Raw genomic sequence first — 22,309 nt, forward strand, 5'->3', positions numbered from 1 at the left:
TCCAGCACTTGTCTAATCTCTGCGGTTCACATCCCAGGTATAGACAATTTGGAAGCGGATTATCTCAGTCGCCAGACGCTACATCCGGGCGAATGGTCTCTTCACTCAGAGGTTTTTCTTCAGATTGTTCAAATCTGGGGACTTCCAGAAATAGATCTGATGGCCTCTCATCTAAACAAGAAACTTCCCAGGTATCTGTCCAGATCCAGGGATCCTCAGGCAGAAGCAGTGGACGCGTTGTCGCTTCCCTGGAATTATCAACCTGCTTATATCTTTCCGCCTCTAGTTCTTCTTCCAAAAGTGATTTCCAAAATCCTAATGGAGCGTTCGTTTGTACTGCTGGTAGCTCCAGCATGGCCTCACAGGTTTTGGTATGCGGATCTCGTTCGGATGGCCAGTTGCCAACCTTGGACACTTCCGTTAAGACCAGACCTTCTATCTCAAGGCCCATTTTTCCATCAGGATCTCAAATCATTAAATTTGAAGGTATGGAGATTGAACGCTTGATTCTTACTCATAGAAGTTTCTCTGACTCAGTGATTAATACTATGTTGCAGGCTCGTAAATCTGTATCTAGGAAGATTTATTACCGAGTCGTGAAGACTTACATTTCTTGGTGTTCTTCTCATAAATTCTCTTGGCATTCTTTTAGAATTCCTAGAATTTTACAGTTTCTTCAGGATGGTTTGGATAAGGGTTTGTCTGCAAGTTCCTTGAAAGGACAAATCTCTGCTCTTTCTGTTCTTTTTCACAGAAAGATTGCTAATCTTCCTGATATTCATTGTTTTGTACAGGCTTTGGTTCGTATCAAGCCTGTCATTAAGTCAATCTCTCCTCCTTGGAGTCTTAATTTGGTTCTGAGGGCTTTACAGGCTCCTCCGTTTGAACCTATGCATTCTCTGGATATTAAATTACTTTCTTTGAAAGTTTTGTTCCTTTTGGCCATCTCTTCTGCTAGAAGATTTTCTGAGTTATCTGCTCTTTCTTGTGAATCTCCTTTTCTGATTTTTCATCAGGATAAGGCGGTGTTGCAGACTTCATTTAAATTTTTACCTAAAGTTGTGAATTCTAACAATATTAGTAGAGAAATTGTTGTCCCTTCATTGTGTCCTAATCCTAAGAATTCTCTGGAGAGATCTTTACATTCTTTGGATGTGGTTAGAGCTTTGAAATATTATGTTGAAGCTACTAAAGGTTTCAGAAAGACTTCTAGTCTATTTATCTTTTCTGGTTCCAGGAAAGGTCAGAAGGCTTCTGCCATTTCTTTGGCATCTTGGTTAAAGTCTTTGATTCATCATGCTTATGTGGAGTCGGGTAAGTCCCCGCCTCAAAGGATTACGGCTCATTCTACTAGGTCAGTTTCTACTTCCTGGGCTTTTAAGAATGAAGCTTCTGTTGATCAGATTTGCAAAGCAGCAACTTGGTCTTCTTTGCATACTTTTACTAAATTCTACCATTTTGATGTTTTCTCTTCTTCTGAAGCAGTTTTTGGTAGAAAAGTACTTCAGGCAGCTGTTTCAGTTTGATTCTTCTGCTTATTATTTCATTTTTTTTATTTGGGTTGTGGATCTTTTTCAGCGGAATTGGCTGTCTTTATTTTATCCCTCCCTCTCTAGTGACTCTTGCATGGAAGTTCCACATCTTGGGTATCTGCTATCCCATACGTCACTAGCTCATGGACTCTTGCTAATTACATGAAAGAAAACATAATTTATGTAAGAACTTACCTGATAAATTAATTTCTTTCATATTAGCAAGAGTCCATGAGGCCCACCCTTTTTTGTGGTGGTTATGATTTTTTTGTATAAAGCACAATTATTCCAATTTCTTATTTTTGATGCTTTCGCTCCTTTCTTATCACCCCACTTCTTGGCTATTCGTTAAACTGAATTGTGGGTGTGGTGAGGGGTGTATTTATAGGCATTTTGAGGTTTGGGAAACTTTGCCCCTCCTGGTAGGATTGTATTTCCCATACGTCACTAGCTTATGGACTCTTGCTAATCTGAAAGAAATGAATTTATCAGGTAAGTTCTTACATAAATTATGATTTTTAAAATATGGCCTGTTAGGGACAATAGTGTACTTAAAGGGACAGGAAACCTCAAAATTGTCTTTCATGATTTAGATAGAACATACAATTTTAACATTCCAATGTACTTCTATTATCAAATTTGCATCATTATCTTTTTTCCTTTGCTTTAGGAACAGCATTGCGCTACTGGCAGCTAGCTGAACACATCTAGTTAGCCAATCACAAGAGACAAATGTGTGCAGGCACCAATCAGCAGCCAACTCCCACTAGTGTAGGATATGTGCGTATTCTTTTTCAGCAAGGGAAACCAAGAGAAAGAAGCACATTTAAAAATATAAGTGAATTTAATAATGTCTTAAAATTACATGTGCTATCTGAATCCTGCAAGTTTAATTTTCACTTTCCTATCCCTTTAATAGTTGCAAAAGCAGCTGCCATATAGGGCTCAATTTATCAAGCCCTTCTCTCTTCTTTAACTGCAGGTTCGCACAAGCAAACCTGCAGGCACGATTTATAAAGCAGCAGTTATCAGACTTCCCTGCCCTTTTCTGCAAATTTTAGGTGGATAATTTAAATCTCCCCGGTCTCGGGTACAATGGTAAATGCGGACAGTGGATTGCTGCCAGCCAGAGGAGAAACCGGGTGGAAAAAAAAAAAAGGAATTATTGCTTTAGGGAGATATTTGGAAACATAGATGTAAAATGCTTTTACTATGCATTCATTTAAAGAAAATACATTACACATCCCTTTAAAATATATATTTTACTGCTTTTAAGAGTATATAGTGCAACTTTTTATTTTATTTCTGTATATGTTTTCAAGATAATCATTGTGTCTGAGGAATATATTTTATTTTATTTATTTTTTTTATTTATAAAATATTTTACCAGGAAGGATACATTGAGATTTCTCTCGTTTTCAAGTATGTCCTGGGTCCACAAAATATTGCATTGATACAATAGGGTACAATAAAATACAAAAACAATAATAATACACAATATATGCAAAATTTAACATAGTGCAGGTAGGAAATATTTAATCAACCATGACAGGAGCATTCTATTTTGAGATATGTAGAGAGGGATCTCTTAAAGGATTTTAGGCTTGGGGAAGTTTTTAAAGTGTGAGGGAGGTCATTCCATAATTGTGGTGCTCTGTAGGAAAAGGAGGATCGAGCTGCTTTCTTTTTGTATTGAGGCAAGCTAAATAATGTGCTGTTATTGGATCGGAGGTTATAGGAGGTGGGAATAGCAGGGGAAAGCATTCTGCTCAGGTAGGGTGGGAGCTATATTGCATGCAAAATAGCAGAACAAATATAAGCTGTTAAACCATGCAGCTGTCATTAGTGGACAATAGAAAAAAATATTAAAATGTTAGAAACTCTGATTTCAAACCTTTTGGTATACCATTACATTTAAAACACAGTTTTATAATAAACACATTTTATTAAGCATATGATATGAATATAAATATATTAAATGCTTTCTACATTTTTTTATATTGAAATAAATATAAATAATTAACAACTTCTATTTAATTGAGCCGCTTTTAAACAGCAACAACTAAAGAAATTACAAGCGTTTTTTTTTCTTAGTACAGGGGCATTCATTTTAAAATGCCCTTTTAGATGCAACAATGAAAACATGTCCCTTTAAGTGATTCTGTTCGCCCCAATACCTATCAGTGATCTGGTGCAAATACTTTTTTATGCATCAAAACTTAAACAATAAAACCTTCTATAGTAGCCATTTCTTTCATATGGGTGGCGAGAGCCCACAAGGAGCCATATGTAACAGCTCGTGGACTCTCGCCACCATCAAAGAAATACATTTATCAGTTTTGTTCTTACATAAATTGTTTTCTTTCATATAGGTGGCGAGAGTCCATGAGCCGTCACAAATGGGGCCTTATGGGCTCTCGCCACCATGAAAGAAATGTATTTATCAGGCAAGTTCTTACATAAATTATGTTTTTCTAATTTAATTCAGTTGTTGTTACAGTATTGCCTCTAAATGCTAAATATCTTTTTCTAGGAAAAACTGGCGAGCTGATAGACACAAAGTATTATGACCTGTGGGGAGGAGGTAAGCCCTATTACTAAGATTGTATTCCTTTCTTGACCTCTATCATGTCTTTTGTAGGGCTAGATCATAATAGATGTTTTGTATTGCTCAGCAAGATATAATAGTGAAATCCAAATATAAATGGTTGTGTGTTCATTTAATGTTGGGTCTAAAATTGCCAGCATCTGTACTATCAGTAGGTAACCATTAGTGGGGCTCAACATGTCGAGAGCTTCAACAAATGTCGCTGGAACCAAGATATGTGAGCCTTGCTTTGCCTCCATTCATTTATGGCAATACTAGGAAAACATTTGTCCGCAACAGCATCATACTTTGAATTCTAGGTCTAAAACAGAAATGTTATTCAAAATAACACTCCTCTTGAGAGAAATTTGTAAATTAAACTCTTTTCCAAAACACTACACACAAGTTAAAAGTAAAAAATTACTGCAGCCCCGTTCTCTTTAACCATTTGCTCTTAAACGCGCGCACACACACACACACATATATATATTTTATTTATTTATTTTTAACCAGCGCCTCTAGAAACAAAACAAAAAAGAATGCACCTTCTGTTGTTAAAGGGACATGAAAGCCATTTTTTTGTCATGATTCAGGTATAGAATAATCATCTAATTTTTCTTGGTATCATTTGTTGAAGAAGCAGCAATGCTCTACTGGGAGCTAGTTAATGCAATGGGCGAGCTAATAACATGAAGCATTTTTGTGCAGCAACCAATTAGCAGCTCCTTAGTCTACCTAGGTATCCTTTTAAACAAAGGATATTAACAAATGATATAATAGAAGTAACTTGGAAAACTGTGTAAAATCACCTGCTTTTTCTGAATCCTAAAAGAAAACATTACAATTTTATGTCCCTTTAAATTAGTTCTCTTGGGTGAGACAGTGGATTTATTTTTGCACTTGTTTACAGGGTATGGGGGGGAGGAAGTGCATCTTCACACATCAAACATTTTAAAGTGGGAGTTGTTATTCAATGGTATTTTGAATGTCAGATAATTTTTTTAACCTATTTTAAGTTCAACAGAATTAAACAAACAACTGACTTTAATAAACTGTTTCCCCCCCCCAGAGGTCGGCCCATTTATCGAGTTTGTTAAGTCTATCCAAGATGGAACAATAGTGTTAATGGCAACTTACGATGACGGAGCTACAAAGTAAGGAACTAGTTTTCTTCCTCTCTGCATTCAAGTTACTGCTTAAATAGTAACTATTGTAATATGTTTACTCCAGAAACATTTGTAATTCTCCTATATCCTTGTGTTTTTTAGTCTGGTGGACTGTTGCTTCATAGCGCTTGCAGTTATGTTGCTTCATAGCGCTTGCAGTTATGTGGCTTCATAGCGCTTGCAGTTATGTGGCTTCATAGCGCTTGCCGTTATGTGGCTTCATAGCACTTGCAGTTATGTGGCTTCATAGCACTTGCAGTTATGTGGCTTCATAGCACTTGCAGTTATGTGGCTTCATAGCGCTTCCAGTTATGTGGCTTCATAGCGCTTCCAGTTATGTGGCTTCATAGCGCTTCCAGTTATGTGGCTTCATAGCGCTTGCAGTTATGTGGCTTCATAGCGCTTGCAGTTATGTTGCTTCATAGCGCTTGCAGTTATGTGGCTTCATAGCGCTTGCAGTTATGTGGCTTCATAGAGCTTGCAGTTATGTGGCTTCATAGAGCTTGCAGTTATGTGGCTTCATAGCGCTTGCAGTTATGTGGCTTCATAGCGCTTGCAGTTATGTGGCTTCATAGCGCTTGCAGTTATGTGGCTTCATAGCGCTTGCAGTTATGTGGCTTCATAGCGCTTGCAGTTATGTGGCTTCATAGCGCTTGCAGTTATGTGGCTTCATAGCGCTTGCAGTTATGTGGCTTCATAGCGCTTGCATTTATGTTGAAGCTATGAAGTTATGTCTTCCGCAAGAGGACTATGTTTATGCTTGCTCCTTATAAGCGAGTTTAATTAGTTTGGCGAAGTTAGCAGTGAGCAGGGGGCGCAATTTACAAATTAAATCCTGCAGCCAATATAAATTACATTATGCTGCGTTCTGCGTATAGCATCTCCCAATATCCTTTGTTTTTGTAAGCATGTGTTTTTTTCTTTTAGGGTTATAAGTATTTTGAGTGTTTTGAGAAAAGCTTGCCACCTTTTTAGTTTTCAAAAAATAACTGTGAGATCTGTAGTGCGAAAATCTTTACATAATTGTGCTAGGATTAGAGAGAGACAATTTCATATACGCCCATGTTTAGCCCATATTACAAAAAAAAACCAATTACGCTTTGTATTTTGTACTTATAAGTACAAATCTCTGTGTGTTTTTTGAACATCCAGTGTACTTAAATTTCTATTTTCGCTGTGCATATTTAATACAATTTTATTCCTGTGTAATCTACATACACATTTTAAGTTTTTTATGAAATACGATTTTAATGAAGAATTTTGTTACGATTTTTGTTGCACCTTAACAATACCATTTTTTCCTGTGTACTTTTGTGTGAATGGTTTAATTATTCGTTTTGTAAGTCTTTTAAAATACAAATTTTATTCTGCACTTTTGAAATGTCTGCATCTCCTCCCCATAGCAAAATGCAGTATACGCCCCTTAATGAGACACCCTGTGTTTTCAGGGTAAAAAGTGGTTTAAGATTGTTCCACCAGGAAAATAGAAGTGCTGGAGAGCATTCTTTAATAATATAGCCAGCCCAGAGACTTTAAGATCATCTATATTTCAGATTTTCTGACATTTTAAGACCATCTTTTCTTGTGGCTCTGTTAAATGCAAGATGGATATTAGAGCTTGATGTGCTATATCTGTGTGTCTCCATTTTGGATTATTTTTTATCCTCAACCTAAGTTGCTTCTTATCTTACCTTCCTGTTTTCATTTAATCTGATTTTTAAAAGGGACAAACATTTTAAGGCTTATTTAACTAGTTTTATGACGCCATATATGTATTCATCAATTGTATTTATTTTTTTCATATATCCTTTGGAGCATAAACCATGGTAGATAAAATGTTTGCCTTTAAGAAAGTCATAAGTGAAAAGCACAAAAGTCATGGGGGCCAATTTATCAATGTCTGTCCGACATGATCCGATGTAGCGTATCATGTTCAACAGACATCGCTGAATGCCGACAGCATACGCTGTCGGCATTTATCGTTGCACAAGCAGTTCACCAGAACTGCTTGTGCAATGCCACCCCCCTGCAGATTTGCGGCCGCAAGGGGTGTCAATCAGCCGATCATATAGGATCGGGCGGATTGCAGACCACAGCCTCAGAGGCAGCGAATTAGTTATGGAGTAGTGGTCTTTAGACCGCTGCTTCATAACTGCTGTTTCTGGCGAGCCTGAAGGCGGAAACAGGTGCATCAAGCTCCATTCGGAGCTTGATAGTTTGGCCTCATGGCGCTTATTATTGGAGAACGGCCTTGTCTAGTTTGTTAGTGTAGGACTTATAATTAGTATTTTTAGTTAGTACTCAGATAATTATTATTATTTTTATTTTTTTACCCATCCTAATTTTTATACGCTGCATATTTTATATGTGGTGGTCGCAATTACGTTTTAATTGGGGTGCTTACCCCTATCATCTGTGTTTGACCATATGAAATAAATGTTGTTGCATTTTGAAAGTTCTAGAAATATGCTACTTTTGTTTTTCTTAAAAATTCTATGAGGTCGATTTATCAAGCTGCGGTGGACAGGGGCGCATATACGTGCCCCTGTCCACCGCAGCTTGCCTCTTGTAACTGTTTTCTTACTAAAGGGACAGTCTACTCCAGAATTTGCAAAACATAAAATGAAACACTTAGAAAGCTTGAACAATAAAATCCCCCCTCTCCAGCCGTGTCAGCAACACTGCTCCTACGGGAAGCAAGCGGTGTTTATGGTAAAACAGAAAAAGAGGTATTCCAGGGGTGGGAGAATAAATACGTGTAGAGGTGGTACTCCAGCATTTGTATTGTTTAAAAAGATAGATAATCCCTTTATTACCCATTCCCCAGTAATGCATAACCAACACAGTTATATTGATACACTTTTTACTTCTGTGATTACCTTGTATCTAAGCCTCTGCAGACTGCCCCCTTATTTCAGTTCTTTAGACAGACTTGCAGTTTAGCCAATCAGAGCTGTCTCATAAGTAACTCAATAGGAGTGAGCACAATGTTATCTATATGGCACACATGAACTAGCGCTCTCTGTGAAAAACTGAGATAAGAGGCAGCCTTCAAGGGCTTAAAAATTAGCAATTAACAAAGAATACCAAGAGAACAAAGCAAATTTGTATGATAAAAGTAAATTAAGAAAGTTGATTAAAATTGCATGCCCTATCTGAATCATGAACATTTTTTGTCTAGACTACTGGTTTTTAAACCTGTCCTTAGGCCTCCCCAGCAGTCCAGGTTTTCTGGATTACCTTGGATAAGAGCAGGTAAAATAACCGTTTACTAATCAGCTGATTGTTTCACCTGTGCTCTAGTTCAAATATCCTCAAAATGTGGCCTTTTAGGGAGGCCTGATGACCTTGCTCCCTTTACTGTATTGAACTTGACATTTCATTTAACCCTATTTGTATTACTTTTTCAGACTTAATGACGAAGCACGGAAGTTGATTTCAGAACTTGGTAGCACATCAATTAACACGCTGGCATTTAGAGACAACTGGGTTTTTGTTGGTGGAAAAGGAATAAAGACAAAGAGTCCATTCGAACAAGTCAGTATAAAGATAAGCTTTTTATTTTTATTTTGTTCAAGAAAATATGCAATAATGTCAGTCAGTCTGAAGAATGGTTTAACGGAAATCCACATTTTTAACAATATTATAATTTGGAAATGGGGTAAAACCGGCATACAGCAAAACGATAAGTTTTTTAAAAAAAAGCTATGAAGCACTTAGTGCTTTCATGAGGTTAAAAAAGTAAAATCAAAACTTTATTACAAAATAATTAACGGGACAGTATACTCTAATTTTCATATAACTGCATTTAATAGACACTATTATAAAGAATATGCACAGATGCTGATCTAAAATCCCTTTTAAAAACGTATGTATACAATGCCCTTTTAAATTATCAAGCTAAAATGCAAGTAAAAATATTCTACTATAATATAATATATATATATATATATATATATATATATATATATATATATATATATATATATTATGTTGTGCTTTTGTTTAATGGTAATGTATACTGCTTTTTAGTGTATGGAATTATTAACTAACTCATGGAGTTTAGATTTAGTAAAACATTCAGTACTATACTAAAGGACAGTTAAGCAACCTTCTAATTAACTTCTATTATCTAATTTGCTTCATTCTCTTGATATCCTTTTGCTGAAAAGCATATCTAGATAGGCTCAGTAGCTGCTGCTTGGTGTCTGCACATAGATGACTCGTGTGGTTGGCTCACCCATGTGCATGGATATCTAAAGAATAAAGCAAATTAGATGATAGAAGTAAATTGGAATGTTGTTTAAAATTGTATTCTCACTCTGAATCATGAAAGATTTTTTGGGGGTTTAATGTCCCTTTAAAGGGACATAATAGAGTTATACTAAAATGCTCTATAGTACAAATGCTTTCCTCTAACTATACGTTTTACCCTCGCAAAGGTGGTATAAAAATAAAATGTTTTACCTTATTAAAGCATTTTTATTTTCAAACAAATTACTTTATTTCAATCAATAGCCATATTCTCATTTGGAATAGTATGGGGGTATTTCAAGGGAAGCAAATCTGACTGCTTGTGCATTAAACATATTGTAAAAGGAAGGAATTTGTGTAAAAATAAAACGTTGTAGCTTAATAGTAAAAGAAAAAAATAGAAAAAAATCTCTGTGTGTTTAACCTCTGCAAATGAGTTAAATACATATTAAAATGGTTTTTCTCCAGTGTCTCTCCAGTTAACAATACAGTTTGAGAGCCAATCAAGAGCAGGTGTACAGGTATATGATCCAGTCACTGGAGCAGAATGGTGGTGTTCTGGGAATACAACTTTGACTGTGTTTAACCCTTTTGAAGACATTAAATACATATAAAAGAGGGGAGATTTGTGTAAAAAATAAAATGCACTAACCAAATATATAATTTCTTATTTTTACACTGGGATGTTCCTTTAAATTGATTACATTACTAAAAATAATAATAGTGTGCGGATATTGGGTAAGTTCCTATACATAACATCTACCAACCATATTACAGAATAGATGTTTTCACAGGTTTTTCATTTAGAACCGAAAGCTAGTGATATTTTTTTTTTTTCTAGCATATAAAGAATAATAAAGATACAAACAAATATGAGGGCTGGCCGGAAGTTGTGGAAATGGAGGGCTGCATTCCTCAGAAACAATCAGACTGAACAGATCAAGCAGTTGGAATAACAATCTGGACTATGGTGTTGGGAAGCCATCTTGGGGAAGAAAAAAACAACAACTCCTGTATAAATATATAAAGCGATGTAAATATACTGAAAGATTTTGTTATTAGTGTCAACATGAGCATGAGCCTGCACATTTTGAGTATGATTTATTTATTGCTAACGAAAATAGGTATTTTTATAAAGAGATTTTGACAAAAAAACTGAGTAATCCTATTAAGGGACTTATTTCCCAGTCTTTGTTACATGTCTGTCAACCAATTAGTTGCCAGAATGAGATGCAGGCAATGCATTTGTTATGATGGCATTAAGTAGCGCATTCCTTTCTAAGAGTACATTTTAGTGTGTACATTTTTATTTTTTTATTTTGTAGGATAAGTCCATAGAAAATCCATAACATGTAGGATATAATTTTTAACACTAGGAAGAGGCCAATAACCAACACAAGAACTTTAATCCCTCCCACCTCCCATATCTCCTCAGCTTTTGTTCTTTGCCTCCCAGGAGAAGGTTGAAGATAGAGGTTATCATGCTACCTTCTTATGGCTCATCTTATGGTGAGCTCTGACCAATGTGAGACCCTTTCACAAAGAAGCAAAGAAGAGATTCAAAGCACTCTGAATGATGCAGGGACACAGGAATACCTTGTTATGTGCGATATAGGATTTCAGCCATAACTACCCTTAGCTTCCCCCTATTGGACAACTGGTATTCCTCTTAGATCCTCTGCTGTGCTTGTACATGCACTGCATGGGCTCTCTACTGGATATGACATCTTGCTGGTAAGCCCAGAGGGAGGGGTGCTGCAGTCAGGTAAGACTGTTGTACTACTTTATTATAGCCCGCAAGCTATTAGTAAAGAGACTTTAAGGGTCTCTACTTTCAAGCTGGAGGCAATTCAAAATAATTCTGCCCTTAATTTACATGGTCAATTTATGTCTTCTATAGACCTCTTCATATACCTTTTCTCAAGGATCATTATCTATTTCTAAGGTTTGCCTTTCTCAACAAGCATTATCAGTTGGTTGCCCTTCCTTTTGGTTTGTCCACAGTTCTGCGAATCTTCACAAAGGTTTGGGAGCATTGCTTACTGTAATCAGAGCCAGGAGTTTATCAATTTCTCTATCTCAACAACATCCTTGTTCAGGCTGTGTCATGACTGTGGCACACATACATCATCAAGGAGGGACTTTTAGTCCTTTGTCAATACAGGCAGTGTCCTAGATTCTGTTCTGGCAGGAAAGAACAAATACTCCCTGACGGTGATTGTCTTCCAGGAGTGAAGAACTGGGTATTGTATTTCTCAGCCGTCGGTCTGTTCTCCCAGGAGAGTGGTCTCTCCACCAGAGGAACTTCGATCAACTAGTTGCCATATGGGGTCTGCCAGATGTAGTTTTCTCCAACATAGGTGTGTCCGGTCCACGGCGTCATCCTTACTTGTGGGATATTCTCTTCCCCAACAGGAAATGGCAAAGAGCCCAGCAAAGCTGGTCACATGATCCCTCCTAGGCTCCGCCTACCCCAGTCATTCTCTTTGCCGTTGTACAGGCAACATCTCCACGGAGATGGCTTAGAGTTTTTTAGTGTTTAACTGTAGTTTTTCATTATTCAATCAAGAGTTTGTTATTTTCAAATAGTGCTGGTACGTACTATTTACTCAGAAACAGAAAAGAGATGAAGAATTCTGTTTGTATGAGGAAAATGATTTTAGCAACCGTAACTAAAATCCATGGCTGTTCCACACAGGACTGTTGAGAGCAATTAACTTCAGTTGGGGGAACAGTTTGCAGTCCCTTGCTGCTTGAGGTATGACACATTCTAACAAGACGATGTAATGCTGGAAGCTGTCATTTTCCCTATGGGATCCGGTAAGCCATGTTTATTACGATTGTAAATAAGGGCTTCACAAGGGCTTCTTTAAACTGTAGACTTTTTCTGGGCTAAATCGATTGATTATTAACACATATTTAGCCTTGAGGAATCATTTTATCTGGGTATTTTGATATAATAATATCGGCAGGCACTGTTTTAGACACCTTATTCTTTAGGGGCTTTCCCAAAGCATAGGCAGAGTCTCATTTTCGCGCCGGTGTTGCGCACTTGTTTTTGAGAGGCATGGCATGCAGTCGCATGTGAGAGGAGCTCTGATACTTATAAAAGACTTCTGAAGGCGTCATTTGGTATCGTATTCCCCTTTGGGTTTGGTTGGGTCTCAGCAAAGCAGATACCAGGGACTGTAAAGGGGTTTAAAGCTTAAAACGGCTCCGGTTCCGTTATTTTAAGGGTTAAAGCTTCCAAAATTGGTGTGCAATATTTTCAAGGCTTTAAGACGCTGTGGTGAAAATTTGGTGAATTTTGAACAATTCCTTCATGTTTTTTCGCAATTGCAGTAATAAAGTGTGTTCAGTTTAAAATTTAAAGTGACAGTAACGGTTTTATTTTAAAACGTTTTTTGTGCTTTCTGATCAAGTTTATGCCTGTTTAACATGTCTGAACTACCAGATAGACTGTGTTCTGAATGTGGGGAAGCCAGAATTCCTATTCATTTAAATAAATGTGATTTATGTGATAATGACAATGATGCCCAAGATGATTCCTCAAGTGAGGGGAGTAAGCATGGTACTGCATCATTCCCTCCTTCGTCTACACGAGTCTTGCCCACTCAGGAGGCCCCTAGTACATCTAGCGCGCCAATACTCCTTACTATGCAACAATTAACGGCTGTAATGGATAATTCTGTCAAAAACATTTTAGCCAAAATTAACCCTTGTCAGCGTAAGCGTGGCTGCTCTGTTTTAGTTACTGAAGAGCATGACGACGCTGATATTAATATCTCTGAAGGGCCCCTAACCCAATCTGAGGGGGCCAGGGAGGTTTTGTCTGAGGGAGAAATTACTGATTTAGGGAACATTTCTCAGCAGGCTGAATCTGATGTGATTACATTTAAATTTAAATTGGAACATCTCCGCATTTTGCTTAAGGAGGTATTATCCACTCTGGATGATTGTGAAAATTTAGTCATCCCAGAGAAACTATGTAAAATGGACAAGTTCCTAGAGGTGCCGGGGCTCCCAGAAGCTTTTCCTATACCCAAGCGGGTGGCGGACATTGTTAATAAAGAATGGGAAAGGCCCGGTATTCCTTTCGTCCCTCCCCCCATATTTAAAAAATTGTTTCCTATGGTCGACCCCAGAAAGGACTTATGGCAGTCAGTCCCCAAGGTCGAGGGAGCGGTTTCTACTTTAAACAAACGCACCACTATTCCCATAGAGGATAGTTGTGCTTTCAAAGATCCTATGGATAAAAAATTAGAAGGTTTGCTTAAAAAGATGTTTGTTCAGCAGGGTTACCTTCTACAACCCATTTCATGCATTGTCCCTGTCACTACTGCCGCATATTTCTGGTTTGATGAACTGCTTAAGGTGCTCGATAGTGACTCTCCTCCTTATGAGGAGATTATGGACAGAATCAATGCTCTCAAATTGGCTAATTCTTTCACTCTAGACGCCTCTTTGCAATTGGCTAAGTTAGCGGCTAAGAACTCTGGGTTTGCTATTGTGGCGCGCAGAGCGCTTTGGTTGAAATCTTGGTCGGCTGATGCGTCTTCCAAGAACAAGCTACTAAACATTCCTTTCAAGGGGAAAACGCTGTTTGGTCCTGACTTGAAAGAGATTATCTCTGATATCACTGGGGGTAAGGGCCACGCCCTTCCTCAGGATCGGCCCTTCAAGGCAAAAAATAGACCTAATTTTCGTCCCTTTCGCAAAAACGGACCAGCCCAAGGTGCTACGTCCTCTAAGCAAGAGGGTAATACTTCTCAGGCCAAGCCAGCTTGGAGACCAATGCAAGGCTGGAACAAGGGAAAGCAGGCCAAGAAACCTGCCACTGCTACCAAGACAGCATGAAATATTGGCCCCCGATCCGGGACCGGATCTGGTGGGGGGCAGACTCTCTCTCTTCGCTCAGGCTTGGGCAAGAGATGTTCTGGATCCTTGGGCGCTAGAAATAGTCTCCCAGGGTTATCTTCTGGAATTCAAGGGACTTCCCCCAAGGGGGAGGTTCCACAGGTCGCAGTTGTCTTCAGACCACATAAAAAGACAGGCGTTCTTACATTGTGTAGAAGACCTGTTAAAAATGGGAGTGATTCATCCTGTTCCATTAAGAGAACAAGGGATGGGGTTCTACTCCAATCTGTTCATAGTTCCCAAAAAAGAGGGAACGTTCAGACCAATCCTAGATCTCAAGATCTTAAACAAATTTCTCAAGGTCCCATCGTTCAAGATGGAAACCATTCGAACTATCCTTCCTTCCATCCAGGAAGGTCAATTCATGACCACGGTGGATTTAAAGGATGCGTATCTACATATTCCTATCCACAAGGAACATCATCGGTTCCTAAGGTTTGCATTCCTGGACAAACATTACCAGTTCGTGGCGCTTCCTTTCGGATTAGCCACTGCTCCAAGGATTTTCACAAAGGTACTAGGGTCCCTTCTAGCGGTGCTAAGACCAAGGGGCATTGCAGTAGTACCTTACCTGGACGACATTCTGATTCAAGCGTCGTCCCTTCCTCAAGCAAAGGCTCACACGGACATTGTCCTGGCCTTTCTCAGATCTCACGGCTGGAAAGTGAACGTGGAAAAGAGTTCTCTATCCCCGTCAACAAGGGTTCCCTTCTTGGGAACAATTATAGACTCCTTAGAAATGAGGATCTTTCTAACAGAGGCCAGAAAAACAAAGCTTCTGGACTCTTGTCGGATACTTCATTCCGTTCCTCTTCCTTCCATAGCTCAGTGCATGGAAGTGATCGGGTTGATGGTGGCGGCGATGGACATAGTTCCTTTTGCGCGCATTCATCTAAGACCATTACAACTGTGCATGCTCAGTCAGTGGAATGGGGACTATACAGACTTGTCTCCGAAGATACAAGTAAATCAGAGAACCAGAGACTCACTCCGTTGGTGACTGTCCCTGGACAATCTGTCTCAAGGGATGATGTTCCACAGACCAGAGTGGGTCATTGTCACGACCGACGCCAGTCTGATAGGCTGGGGCGCGGTCTGGGGATCCCTGAAAGCTCAGGGTCTTTGGTCTCGGGAAGAATCTCTTCTACCGATAAATATTCTGGAACTGAGAGCGATATTCAATGCTCTCCAGGCCTGGCCCCAGCTTGCGAGGACCAGGTTCATACGGTTTCAATCAGACAACATGACGACTGTTGCGTACATCAACCATCAGGGGGGAACAAGGAGTTCCCTAGCGATGGAAGAAGTAACCAAAATTATTCTTTGGGCGGAGTCTCACTCCTGCCACCTGTCTGCTATCCACATCCCAGGAGTGGAAAATTGGGAAGCGGATTTTCTGAGTCGGCAGACATTGCATCCGGGGGAGTGGGAACTCCATCCGGAAATCTTTGCCCAAGTCACTCACCTGTGGGGCATTCCAGACATGGATCTGATGGCCTCTCGTCAGAACTTCAAAGTTCCTTGCTACGGGGCCAGATCCAGGGATCCCAAGGCGGTTCTAGTGGATGCACTAGTAGCACCTTGGACCTTCAAACTAGCTTATGTGTTCCCGCCATTTCCTCTCATCCCCAGGCTGATAGCCAGGATCAAGCAGGAGAGGGCGTCGGTGATCTTGATAGCTCCTGCGTGGCCACGCAGGACTTGGTATGCAGATCTGGTGAATATGTCATCGGCTCCACCTTGGAAGCTACCTTTGAGACGAGACCTTCTTGTTCAGGGTCCGTTCGAACATCCGAATCTGGTTTCACTCCAGCTGACTGCTTGGAGATTGAACGCTTGATTTTATCGAAGCGAGGATTCTCAGATTCTGTTATCGATACTCTTGTTCAGGCCAGAAAGCCTGTGACTAGAAAGATTTACCATAAAATTTGGAAAAAATATATCTGTTGGTGTGAATCTAAAGGATTCCCTTGGGACAAGGTTAAGATTCCTAGGATTCTATCCTTCCTTCAAGAAGGATTGGAAAAAGGATTATCTGCAAGTTCCCTGAAGGGACAGATTTCTGCCTTGTCGGTATTACTTCACAAAAAGCTGGCAGCTGTGCCAGATGTTCAAGCCTTTGTTCAGGCTCTGGTTAGAATCAAGCCTGTTTACAAACCTTTGACTCCTCCTTGGAGTCTCAATTTAGTTCTTTCAGTTCTTCAGGGGGTTCCGTTTGAACCCTTACATTCCGTTGATATTAAGTTATTATCTTGGAAAGTTTTGTTTTTAGTTGCGATTTCTTCTGCTAGAAGAGTCTCAGAATTATCTGCTCTGCAGTGTTCTCCTCCTTATCTGGTGTTCCATGCAGATAAGGTGGTTTTACGTACTAAACCTGGTTTTCTTCCAAAAGTTGTTTCTAACAAAAACATTAACCAGGAGATTATCGTACCTTCTCTGTGTCCAAAACCAGTTTCAAAGAAGGAACGTTTGTTGCACAATTTGGATGTTGTTCGCGCTCTAAAATTCTATTTAGATGCTACAAAGGATTTTAGACAAACATCTTCCTTGTTTGTTGTTTATTCAGGTAAAAGGAGAGGTCAAAAAGCAACTTCTACCTCTCTCTCTTTTTGGATTAAAAGCATCATCAGATTGGCTTACGAGACTGCCGGACGGCAGCCTCCCGAAAGAATCACAGCTCATTCCACTAGGGCTGTGGCTTCCACATGGGCCTTCAAGAACGATCCTTCTGTTGATCAGATATGTAGGGCAGCGACTTGGTCTTCACTGCACACTTTTACCAAATTTTACAAGTTTGATACTTTTGCTTCTTCTGAGGCTATTTTTGGGAGAAAGGTTTTGCAAGCCGTGGTGCCTTCCATTTAGGTGACCTGATTTGCTCCCTCCCTTCATCCGTGTCCTAAAGCTTTGGTATTGGTTCCCACAAGTAAGGATGACGCCGTGGACCGGACACACCTATGTTGGAGAAAACAGAATTTATGTTTACCTGATAAATTTCTTTCTCCAACGGTGTGTCCGGTCCACGGCCCGCCCTGGTTTTTTTAATCAGGTCTGATATTTTATTTTCTTTAACTACAGTCACCACGGTACCATATGGTTTCTCCTATGCAAATATTCCTCCTTAACGTCGGTCGAATGACTGGGGTAGGCGGAGCCTAGGAGGGATCATGTGACCAGCTTTGCTGGGCTCTTTGCCATTTCCTGTTGGGGAAGAGAATATCCCACAAGTAAGGATGACGCCGTGGACCGGACACACCGTTGGAGAAAGAAATTTATCAGGTAAACATAAATTCTGTTTTGTTGGCTTCTCACTCAAATCACAATTTGCAAGGTAACCCTGCCAGATCCAGGGATCCAAAGGCACAAATGATAGATGCTTTAGTGTGTCAATGGATCCTTTCTGATCCATAAATTAAACAGTGATCCAGATAGCTCCAGCTAGGGCCCACATCACATGGTATGGATATCTGGTTCAGATGTCCTCTTCTCCTCCATGATTTCTTCCACAGATCTCTTGTTTCAAGGGTATCTATTGTAACCAGATCTCAATCTCTAAGTTGAACGCTGTGGAGTTTGAATGTCTAATTTTAAAACATAAGGGTTTTCTCTGACTCTTTTATTATCACTCCGCTTAGGCAGGAATTCTGTGACCCAGATAATTTATCACAAGATTTGGAAGGTTTTCTTCAAGTGGTGACTTTTCTAGGATTCCATAAAGATAGGGCAGTCCCTCATACTAGTATGGTTTTCTGTCTAGGTTGTCTTTTCATCATATATAAACCAGGAGATTGTTTTTCCTTCTTTGTTTCCAAATCCTTCTAACGCTAAGAAACAGCTTCTTCATAATCTTGATGTTTTTAGAGCGTTAAAGATTTTTCTCCAAGCTAATAAAGTTCTAGTTTATTTGTTCACTATTCTGGTTCTTGTAAAGGTCATAAGGCTATTGCAGTAGCCCTAGCTTTTGATTTAATGTGCTAATTCACAAAGTTTTCTTAATGGTTGGAATATCTTCCCCTAAGTGTATCACAGCTCATTCTAGCAGATCATTTGCTACTTCCTGGGTTTCTAATTATGCATCCTTCAAGCAGGTTTGCAAATCTGTAACATGGTCTTCTCAGCATACATTCTCCAAATTCTGATGTTTTTGCTTCTTCGGAAGTGTCTTTTGGCAGTAAAGTCCTTCAGGCCGCATTGTTTGGCAAATAGGAACTGCTTTTTTTTGTCCCTCCCTTTCCTTAACATGGACTCTCAGCTTGGGTATTGAATCCCACATGTTATGGATTTCCTACGGGCTCTAATCATACAAAAGAAAACAAAAATGTATTCTTACCTGATCAATTATTTTCTTTTGGGATGTCCATAGGCCAAGCCCTCTTAAGTTTTTGAGTGACAGGACTCTCTTGCACCTCTGTAGACCCTGTTTTTTTCTTTCCTACCTATCTTTTTCCTTTTCTCTGCTCGACTGTATGTTTAAACTGAGGATAGATGGAGGTGGGAGGGATTAAAGCTCATGTGTGGGTTATTGGCCTCCTCATAGTTGTGGTAACTATATCCCACATTATGGATTTCCTATGGACTCTTATCCTGAAAATAAATTAATTTATCAGCTAAGCATACTTTTTTTTTTTTTTGCAATGGACTGAAATCCACCAAAGATTGATTCTTCCCCCACGTCCCCCACCCTGTGTTCTTGGGAATCCATTACCCTTTCTTTAGGCTACAGTTTTGCATCACAAAAATTATGACATTCTAGTGTGTACTATAATTGTATGTTTGGGCATAAGTATTTTGAGAGATTTTTTTTTTTTCTTGGGAATATTTTTAGAATTTTAATAAAAAAGTTTAAAACATACTAATGATTTTAATGACATTTTATTATGTATATGTTTTAATTTGTCTATTGCCCTTTATACCAATTTTTTTTTGTAAATCTTTATACTACAAAGACTGTAATTTGGTGTAGCACTCGCACAGTTAAAACCAATATGCAATGTTTTAATTTTATTTAGTGATGGGGCACTAAGGTAGTGTATTTCATAATGAAAAGTCATTTGTTTCTGTACAGTTTTTCTCACTGATGTTTAATATCACTTCCTAAACTTTTATGATTCATATAGAGCTTTCAATGTTGCACACGTTTGCAATTTACTTTTGTTATAAAATTTGCTTTGTTTTCTTGGTATCCTTTGTTGAAAAGTATATTCCTATTTAGTTTAGGAGCAGCAGGGCACTGCTGGGAGCTAACTGGTTAATGATGGTTGTGCATATATGCCTTTTGTTATTGGATCACCCAATGTGTTCAGCTAGCTCCCAGTAGTGCAGTAGTGAATTTCTGCTTCTGAGCCTACTTAGGTTTACTCTTCAACAAAGGATACCAAGAGGACAATGCAAATTTGATCATAGACGTTAATTGGAAAGTTGTTTAAATTGCATTCTCTATCTGAATCCTGAAAGTTTAATGTCCCTATAAGAACATTCTTTTTCTAAGCATGACATGATTAAATAATCACATTCAGAAATAGAATATGCTTATCTATATGATCTATAACATTTGAATTTGTTTTTAAATAAATTGGTACATCATTTTGGCCGCATGATTATTTAATTCATATTTACTTTTATATTTCCACTTAAAATGATTGTCACTCTCCACATAAGATTCAATAGGCTTTAAAACCTGGCCAGTAAAATGTATTTACTCCCCAACCTAAATATATTGGTGTAGCAAAAGCTTTCATATGTAACTTCTGAATTAGGAGGCATATGAAGGATACACTTGTGGGACCCAAAAACAACCTCACATTTGACAGAACAGGCATTTATGTTTAGAAAACACTAGTTTCTGCTGTACTCCCAGAAAAGGCAGAACTAAGAATGTGTGCCATTGTTTTTGTGGCCCCAGGAAAAGTGGAGCTAAATTGCTGGTGGGTGGGCAAACAAGGTTGCAACAACTCAAACTCTCTGGAAGTGAGAACAGCAGATAAAGGGTACCCTGCAACCTTTCCTAAATCTGACACACTTAAAGGTGCATGAAAGCCAATTTTTTTTCTTCATTATTCAAATAGGGCGTACAATTTTGAACAACTTTCTAATTTACAATTAGATGATGTGCATCATTCCTTTGGTATTCTTTATTTATATTTATATACAGGGAGTGCAGAATTATTAGGCAAGTTGTATTTTTGAGGATTAATTTTATTATTGAACAACAACCATGTTCTCAATGAACCCAAAAAACTCATTAATATCAAAGCTGAATAGTTTTGGAAGTAGTTTTTAGTTTGTTTTTAGTTATAGCTATTTTAGGGGGATATCTGTGTGTGCAGGTGACTATTACTGTGCATAATTATTAGGCAACTTAATAAAAAACAAATATATACCCATTTCAATTATTTATTTTTACCAGTGAAACCAATATAACATCTCAACATTCACTAATATGCATTTCTGACATTCAAAAACAAAACAAAAACAAATCAGTGACCAATATAGCCACCTTTCTTTGCAAGGACACTCAAAAGCCTGCCATCCATGGATTCTGTCAGTGTTTTGATCTGTTCACCATCAACATTGTGTGCAGCAGCAACCACAGCCTCCCAGACACTGTTCAGAGAGGTGTACTGTTTTCCCTCCTTGTAAATCTCACATTTGATGATGGACCACAGGTTCTCAATGGGGTTCAGATCAGGTGAACAAGGAGGCCATGTCATTAGATTTTCTTCTTTTATACCCTTTCTTGCCAGCCACGCTGTGGAGTACTTGGACGCGTGTGATGGAGCATTGTCCTGCATGAAAATCATGTTTTTCTTGAAGGATGCAGACTTCTTCCTGTACCACTGCTTGAAGAAGGTGTCTTCCAGAAACTGGCAGTAGGACTGGGAGTTGAGCTCGACTCCATCCTCAACCCGAAAAGGCCCCACAAGCTCATCTTTGATGATACCAGCCCAAACCAGTACTCCACCTCCACCTTGCTGGCGTCTGAGTCGGACTGGAGCTCTCTGCCCTTTACCAATCCAGCCACGGGCCCATCCATCTGGCCCATCAAGACTCACTCTCATTTCATCAGTCCATAAAACCTTAGAAAAATCAGTCTTGAGATATTTCTTAGCCCAGTCTTGACGTTTCAGCTTGTGTGTCTTGTTCAGTGGTGGTCGTCTTTCAGCCTTTCTTACCTTGGCCATGTCTCTGAGTATTGCACACCTTGTGCTTTTGGGCACTCCAGTGATGTTGCAGCTCTGAAATATGGCCAAACTGGTGGCAAGTGGCATCTTGGCAGCTGCACGCTTGACTATTCTCAGTTCATGGGCAGTTATTTTGCGCCTTGGTTTTTCCACACGCTTCTTGCGACCCTGTTGACTATTTTGAATGAAACGCTTGATTGTTCGATGATCACGCTTCAGAAGCTTTGCAATTTTAAGAGTGCTGCATCCCTCTGCAAGATATCTCACTATTTTTGACTTTTCTGAGCCTGTCAAGTCCTTCTTTTGACCCATTTTGCCAAAGGAAAGGAAGTTACCTAATAATTATGCACACCTGATATAGGGTGTTGATGTCATTAGACCACACCCCTTCTCATTACAGAGATGCACATCACCTAATATGCTTAATTGGTAGTAGGCTTTCGAGCCTATACAGCTTGGAGTAAGACAACATGCATAAAGAGGATGATGTGGTCAAAATACTCATTTGCCTAATAATTCTGCACTCCCTGTAGGTATTTGTGTGTATATATGTATATATAGAAACATAGAAACATAGATATTGACGGCAGATAAGAGCCATAGGCCCAGCAAGTCTGCCCCACCTTACCTAACAGTATAAACTTATCTAGTTCGTAGGATAGCCCTATGCTT

The 22,309-nt window shown here is 39.0% G+C and overlaps 1 protein-coding gene across 1 annotated transcript in view; it reads left to right on the top strand.

Moving 5' to 3' along the window:
* FAM3C (FAM3 metabolism regulating signaling molecule C) overlaps positions 1-10,625 on the top strand; it is a 194,068-nt gene extending 183,443 nt beyond the window's left edge. The window contains exons 7-10 of the mRNA XM_053716678.1: positions 4,066-4,116; positions 5,189-5,273; positions 8,696-8,822; positions 10,381-10,625. Of these exons, the coding sequence (XP_053572653.1) occupies positions 4,066-4,116; positions 5,189-5,273; positions 8,696-8,822; positions 10,381-10,473 (356 nt within the window). The 3' untranslated portion in view covers positions 10,474-10,625. The remainder of the gene's footprint in view (positions 1-4,065; positions 4,117-5,188; positions 5,274-8,695; positions 8,823-10,380) is intronic.
* The last annotated feature ends 11,684 nt before the right edge of the window (positions 10,626-22,309 follow it).

The sequence above is a fragment of the Bombina bombina genome, chromosome 6, assembly GCF_027579735.1.
Source record: "Bombina bombina isolate aBomBom1 chromosome 6, aBomBom1.pri, whole genome shotgun sequence".
NCBI classification, from domain to species: Eukaryota; Metazoa; Chordata; class Amphibia; order Anura; family Bombinatoridae; genus Bombina; species Bombina bombina.